This window comes from Salminus brasiliensis, chromosome 9, assembly GCF_030463535.1.
Source record: "Salminus brasiliensis chromosome 9, fSalBra1.hap2, whole genome shotgun sequence".
Classification (NCBI taxonomy): Eukaryota; Metazoa; Chordata; class Actinopteri; order Characiformes; family Bryconidae; genus Salminus; species Salminus brasiliensis.
The window spans coordinates 20,461,845-20,469,569 of record NC_132886.1 but is presented as its reverse complement, the minus strand read 5'-3'; the positions used below and the strand labels follow the sequence as shown (position 1 = coordinate 20,469,569).

Here is a 7,725-nt window from a genome sequence, read left to right as displayed (position 1 = left end):
GTCTCGTACGCCGGCGGCGCTGCAAAGTTTGCTGCAGAGTGAACAGACTTGCCTCTAAGGCCTTTGATTATATCTTCTGGGGATCCCCAGCAGGAACTGGTGGAACTAGCTGAAGCCATTGATGCCTGGGCTTGCCCTACTGCCACCGTGATTCTGAACTGGATTTCGCAAATAAGAATATGATGGTGAATGATTACAGTAAATATAGAGCTAAAATTTCATGGCCTTCATAGACAAAACTCTTAACAGGAAATACAATCCTGAATAGGTCATAGATCCACTGATGTATCTTAGGGATACTTGTGAGAAGCTTCTGGATAAAGCCTGCAAGTGACTGAGGACAGAAGAAGAGATACAGAAGTCATTCAAGAGCTCCATCGAACCTTTGTCTGAGATTTCCAAGTGAAAATATCACCACAGAAACATATCAAACCCTTAACACACATACACACACATTCCAGCCATTCCAATTTCCAGACAGTCTTTGTACTACTTATTAGAAAGTAGATCAAGCTGTGCTTTCTTTGGAAACACTGAAGCTGTTGAAGGGTGTTCTGGACACAACTGTGTGAATTTGCCTACTTTAAAACAGACCATTAATGAGGCCAGAGGGTATTTTGGGTTCCTAGTTTCATTCATATTATCATTTATGCTTATGATGCAGATACTAGGAATCTGAATTAATGAGTGGTACTATTTTTAGAACTTTACTGAGGGTAAAACTTCACACAACATATAGATAGTTACATAAACCACAAACACAAAACACATATGGGCAAAGCTGGACAAAGGCGCTGTCACTGTGTCAGTGTCACCATCGCTGGCTCAAATCCTGGTTCATGCTGCATGGCATCTGAAGCCGGAGCCAGGGAGAGCATAAATGCCTTTAATCTCAGTGCTTTCCTCAGAGTTGCCCAGTGACATTGCATCAGGCAGCAGTTCGAAAAGAGGCAGTGGCTGGTTGCACGTGTTGGAGGAGGCATGTGTTGGTCATCACCCTCCAATAAATAAAACAATAATAGTAATAACAATAAAAGGTTAGTCCAGGTTTAAGGCTTACAATGATTCTCACATATACAAATAGTTGCATATACAGTATAGATATTACACAACCCTCCCATATATAAATTAAGTTTGGGGGGTTGCTTTTCAGTTATTTTCCAAAAGGTACATTATATCTCTGAACTTCTCGCATTATGCAAGTCATATGTTCAGGTTTTGTGTGTTCAGAAATGTGCCTATGGCGTAGTTATAGCTGGATAACAAAGTTCATGAACTTGACCTTTTAAGCACTCCATGATTAAGGTGGTGATATTCTGTCTGAAAGTGGAGCTTACGTTCCTGCAAGTGAAACTAGTTTCTACTTTGGTCCTTATACATCTACATATTTACATTCATTTACATTGACTTGTGTTAATCATTTGACTGATCGTAAGCCTTCACCACTAGTGCCAATGCTGCATCCGTTTCCTGCTCCCATCATTCACTTAAGTGTTCCTGGCAAGAATAAGATTATCTGAAGAGGATCAAATTGACTGGAAATAATTGCAAGAAGAGCCAATAAAACCAGGAGTCATAAAACAAGAATTCATCGCCAGCAATTGTCTTTAATAATCAGAGTCTCGATCTTCCAAATGTACAATTCATCAATGACATTTACAACAACTAGTCGAGTTTATATTTGTAATGCAGTTATTATGGATATGTTGGATTGCTGTGTGGTTCCTTAAGGGTACAAATCGGATAAATAAGAATCGTTTAATGAACATAAAACGACCACATCAGGGTGGTTACGGTACCCCGACATGCAGGGGAGGCGCATGTTCTGCGATACTCTGTGGACAAACATGCAAAATCCGTCTGAGGAAATAAAAATGTACCACAGTATCAAATGCACACATTTGATAGAGAGCACACAACAGCACGTTTTCTAAGACAATCAAAACCGGTCCTGGGTGTTCACTCAATGGTTGGTGATGTTGTGGGCAGTATTACAGCCACCCTCCAACGTAACACAAACACACACGCACACCCACCCACCCCAACTTGTCAAAGCCCTTTCAAGACACTTGACATGATGCATTATTGTGATCCATATCCCATTAAGTGGAACTGTATGCGTGTAATCACACTTATAATGATGAAGTTAGCGGTAACATTTTATTTGGATGATCCAATGCAGGTTCTCTGTACTTGAGGCCAAGTGTTCATTAGTATCAACATTTCCCAACGGCTAAACCTAAAACTACTGCTATTTTAATGCTAACCTTAGTCTAAACCCTAATTCACGCTAATAATCAACTGTTCTACTGGTGGATAACCTACAGGGGATCATCCAATTAAAGTTGCACCAAGTTATTGAATATTGACACTGTGCCGTCAGCTTACATGCCCAAGAGCAAGCTGTGCCTAAGCTCTCAGCTTACACACACACAATCATGATTACAGTGTATTCTGCCCAGACAATGTGGTAACAATAATTATGAAGGCCCTCCGAACGACTCCTTTATTGGTACCAAGACATTATTTCTTCAAATGTCCATTTAACAATAGTATTCTAGTTCAAAATGCAACAGACTAGTGATATGGAATTAGCTCCTTCCAGTAAAGTGACTTCCACAGATATGAACATGGGCAGCACTAGGACCAGGAGGTCAAAAGCGAAGAGTCCGCTGTGGTCCAGGCCCATATACAGTACAAACACATTTTGATCTCTACTCGTACATGTCAAAGGCAGGTTAGGAGAAGGAAGGTGGGGTAGAAGGGGGGAGGGGGAGTGGTGTATCGTTACGAGCAAAGTCTGGCTAGCTGAACACGGATACACCATTAAATTAGACTATTTAAAAAACATGCAGGTTTCAAAATTGGCTGGTACTCAAGCTACATGGAACACATGGGTTTTGTTTGTTTACACAGCAAGGATGCATGGCTGCACTCGTTCCTCCTCCAGCCCTCATGTGGTTATTGTCTTGTTTTGTGTTTTTTTTTTATTTCTGTATTTATTTTTTATTATTTATTTTTTTGCATTTTCATCTTCCTCAATGACATGGATACTCCGTTTATCACAGCTATGGTCTTTTAAGAAGTGTTGCGCTCTCTGGTATCTCTGGTAACAGAACCTATTGCAGAAGACTGTCTATGATGTCCGACGTCACAAACGCATGCGTAACCCACTCTTAAATATAAAAGGTCTTTCAGAACCTATAGAAGTATGGTACTGATATATTTTGTGGACGTTCTTTAAACCCTGAAAAGGCTCTCGCACATCTCATTCTCAAATGTGTTTTTTCTTGGTTCTTCTATTGAAAGGCTCTTTACGGAACCTCTTTTTCTTGTGACCTTTATTTTTAAGAGTGCAGAGTGAGGTTTGGGGAGAGGAGGCTTTAGAGTAGGGAGGCTGAGAAGGACTGGATAACCTTGGCACATGACAGTGGGAGACAGTGGGGGTCGTAAGAGGTTAAGGGTGTGTACAGGAAGGGTTGGCAGGCAGAGAGTGGATGAGGTGTGTGTGTAAATGTGTGTCTGTGTGTAAATGTGTAAAAGAGTCTTTTAGCTCTGCGCCGTTAGCCTCTGTTCTGTAAGTGAGGCCTGGTGTGCCACCGTTTTGTTCTCATGGGAACGTAGTTTGGAGACAACATCAATAAAGGCCAGGCTCTGTACTTCTTTATGTAATGGTTCTGGAGAGAGAGGGGGGAGAGAGAGAGGGGTGGCACAGTCAATGTAAAAAATCAAACTTAAAAATAAATAAATAAATAAATAAAATTCTAATCATTTTCTAGTTATATACTGTCACGCAGAACTTGTATCTCCAATTTTGCCAATAGCAATCCAGCAGTCGTTCCAAAATGACTCCAAAATGACTTAGAATAAAATATTTTTACATTTAAATCCATTGAAAGTTACAAGGGGGTTTTTCTTCTTTTGTACAGTTGTGGATACAAGTTTTTGTGTGACAGTGACGATGTGCATATTGCACAGCTAAATCACTTAAGCTCAAACTAAGCATAAACAAATATATAAATGATCTTACAATAATCACCTAACATTTAATCAAGGATCAGGATTAAGAAAAAAAAAACAAAAAAAAAAAACACTGAGGATTGGTTTCCCCACACAGGGATCAGGTGTAGTAAACATAATAAACATAATTCTGAGTGGTGCTTCTCCACTGAAAGTAAAATAAACATGCTGACCCTAAGATAAGGCACACATACAAGTGTTCTGCATGACATTTTTTCAACAGCAGTAATCTCTGAAAAAAACATCCCTAATGGCACTTATATAACAGTACAGCAGTCATTCATTCCTGGAATCCTGTGTTTTTTAAGCCAGGTGGTAGAACCCCTGCAGGTCTAGATATTACATCTTTTACAGATATCATATTTACTGAATGTCAGCACATGTCCAGCTGTATTTCAAGTTGTAAACTCTCAGACAATTCTCAACTGGCTGTGTACCTCTAACCCTGTATGACATACTGTGATCTATTACGATGGACAAACGTACATTGCATAACTAAAACCAAAAGCAGCTATTTTTAGGCTTAAGACAGTCATGTAATGCTGAGTTCCTTTCAGGTCTACCCTAATGCAAAGAGTAATCTGCAGAAATAAGCCCTTTTTCTGTGTCTAACTCTCAAATTTCAACCGGTGAGGGTCCTGCTAACTTGCTAATGAGTTGCATTTTGTGTTTTGTAATAAAGCGGAATGCTGAAGTCCACCTCTAGCACACCAAACGTGTCTCGACTGATTTACTACATTTAGAACAGGGTGGAAATTGTGTAAACTAGATTTTTCACTGAATTATGGCTTTGAGCTTAATGAATATTAAAGAGTCTCCCCTCACCTGAGCCCATGACAGAACAGATGAGGATCATTGAGTTGTACTTGATCTCGGGAGCGCTTTTCTCCTCCGTTAGAAGCTTGTGTAGGACTTGCACCAGAGTGGCTCCCACAAAATCCTTTTCTGCTGAATCTGTCAGAAATTAAAAGTTAAAATTTTACAGTTTGATGCGAGATTTGCTGCACAGATCATTTTCATGGATCAAAACCGCAAAAGAAAATCTATAAAGAACTTAAGTAAGCAGCAAACAGTACTCCATTTAGTCCAAAGACAGATTCAGATTAGATCTTCAAATCCAGCCCTGAGGCAATAATTCATCAGTATGTTGATCAGCGCATGTACATTAAACATTACGCTGTGTGCTTTTAGCTTTAGAGAGGTTTGTGTCTTCGTTACCTAAGTCTAGTGCTGCTATGAGACCCAAGGCCACCAGCGCTTCATTCTGCATGATCATGTGCTCGCTTGTTGCCATGGTTACCAAGTGCTTCACACCCCCACACTGAATAACTGTCCGGACCACTTCCTGTTTACAATCAAGATAACATAAACAGTAATTAATAACATTATCTCAATGAAGATATGATATATTAATAGAATAATGCATTACATGTAAATCTAGACAGACATGCTAACAGGAAAACGTGTTAGTTAGGTGTGTACACTTGTATGTACAGGTGCATTAGACCTTTGACTTGCTGTGGCGGATGAGTGCTGAAAGCAGGCGGTTGGATTCTCCCATCACCCCTGCATGGTCTTTAGCCTCACACCACTCCACCAGCCTCTCCACCAGCTTACGGTTTGTCCCCAACTGATCTGCAGCGTCCGCTTCACACACACACACACACACACACACACACACACACACACACACACACACACACACACACACACACACACACACACATTACAAAAGGAACACACATCCATTAGGGCTGTGTATTGGTAAGAAGCTGCAGATATAACATGCATCATGATACTTTTTCCTAAAATTTACTCAAATGTCTGTAGAAACTATACACAATCATATCCACGGAATGCGAGGAAAAGAAAAGTTCACTTTTTATGCAATCAGAACAGCGGGGACAGAGTACAACACTGCTACCTAACTGTCAAGGTTTAAACTCATTATTTGAGCCAAGAATATTTTCATGTACACTTGCATGTAAACTATACAGTATTGCAAAGCAATATATTGCAATACTTTGATATATCCATATTTTCTTATACCCCTAATGCCCATGTGAAATGCCCACATAAATGCATCATAAACTACAGTCATGTAAAAACACAACTAAGGGTGTATAATCTTTATATTTTTAGATATTAATAGAGAAATGCTAAAGAATGCATGTATTCAGTATTTTAAATTGTTCGATGATAAATAAATATTAAATTTGTGAGACTGGGAAAAAACTGAAAAAACAACAACAAAAATCCTGTTACTTGCAATAGAATGATTTCAGAACTCTGTTCTGATTGGCTGGTTCACATCACAACAGATCACATGAGTCATGTATCATTGCATAGCTTTTAATTTTTTTATTTAAATTTTTTTATTTAAATTTTTTTTTGTTTGTAATTATTCCCACGTCTTACTGAACAGTGTTGCTGCCATCTCTGTGTTCTCTTAGTGGCCGCTCAACATGGTGTGTGAATAATTAGCTTAAGAGATCACAGCAGGCCAGTTAGCTTTCGTTTTTAGCCGAGCACTGTACCCACTCGCTTCTCTGTCTTTAGCTTCCACACTGAATAAAAAGGGAACAAGGCCCGGTTCACGGAGCAACCTGTTTTAACCACTTTGCCAGCTTTAACTAGCAGGGCTTTCGCTAGTGGGCTTGCTGTATGCTCATTTAAAAAGAGTAAGTATAATAAGTTTGAGGTTTTGGAATTGGTTGGTTTTACAGCTCTACTTTTGGTTATTTAATTATATTTGGTTTTGAGGTTCATGCTATGTCTCGTCTATGTACCAAACTCTCATTATTCAACTATGCAAAGAAAAACACAATCTGACAACCTAGAGCACCGTTAAAACACATGTTGGTTGATTTATTATATGTAAAAACTCAGTCAGCTAAGCACACTTGCCACTTACACTGCATTTGAATGCTGAGTGTGCATGTGTGCATGTGCATATGATGTGTTATATATGGGTGTGTTTATTTAAGAAAGGAAGAAAATAAGAGAAAATAAGGTTTATGCCTGTTCCTTAAAAAAACAACTCTTAAGAATCTAAGGCTAATAAAATACAGCAAAAAACAAGGAAACTAACCACAGATAAACTATCAAGCCATTAAACAGCACTACCTTAAACAGCTGCTTCCCAATTCTACAACTTATCATAAACTAATTTAGTAAAATTACATTTGACAATAAAAGCTTTTGTTAAAGTCTATAAATCTCCTTTTTACTTTTTAAGTGTGCTGAAACCGTGTACAGAGTGAATGCTGTGAATGCTGATGTCAGCAGTGCACAAGCCCCCTCTTCACAACTTAAAAGCTAAGTGTCACTGAAAGCTAATGCTTCTGGCTCAGCGCCCTGTGCAGTGCAAAGCAATACGCTGCCGTCCACGGCAGCTCTTGTGTCAGTCACAATCCACAGCAATTAAATCTCACCACAGCACCATTGATCCTCAACCCACTTAATTTCAGTTAGAGGCTAACAGCCACCCAGCTGATTCGCGGGACACAAGAGAACTGGCACACACCTGACAGACCCAACTTCTGCAAGTCAAGACATTAATGGTTCATGCCGTCCTTGAATAAGGCAGGGGTGTTTTCTGTGCTGTTTGCTATCGTTGAAAACATTTTCAACTGTGGCTGATTTGAGAATGTCTTTTGTGTAGAATTCTATTACGCAACAACTTTAGTGTATTAGGGGATTCAA

General features: G+C 39.4%; 1 protein-coding gene across 4 annotated transcripts in view; it reads right to left on the bottom strand.

The window, feature by feature from the left end:
- Positions 1 to 1,587: 1,587 nt before the first annotated feature.
- Positions 1,588 to 7,725, bottom strand: part of rap1gds1 (RAP1, GTP-GDP dissociation stimulator 1) — a 44,273-nt gene continuing 38,135 nt past the window's right edge. For 3 of the 4 annotated variants that reach the window (XM_072687767.1, XM_072687768.1, XM_072687770.1), the window contains 4 exons: positions 5,528 to 5,667; positions 5,239 to 5,365; positions 4,846 to 4,974; positions 1,588 to 3,677 (listed from right to left, as the gene is read on the bottom strand). In XM_072687767.1, coding sequence (XP_072543868.1) covers positions 3,550 to 3,677; positions 4,846 to 4,974; positions 5,239 to 5,365; positions 5,528 to 5,667 — 524 coding nt within the window. In that variant the 3' untranslated portion in view covers positions 1,588 to 3,549. The remainder of the gene's footprint in view (positions 3,678 to 4,845; positions 4,975 to 5,238; positions 5,366 to 5,527; positions 5,668 to 7,725) is intronic. The other variant, XM_072687769.1, reaches the window with a different exon arrangement.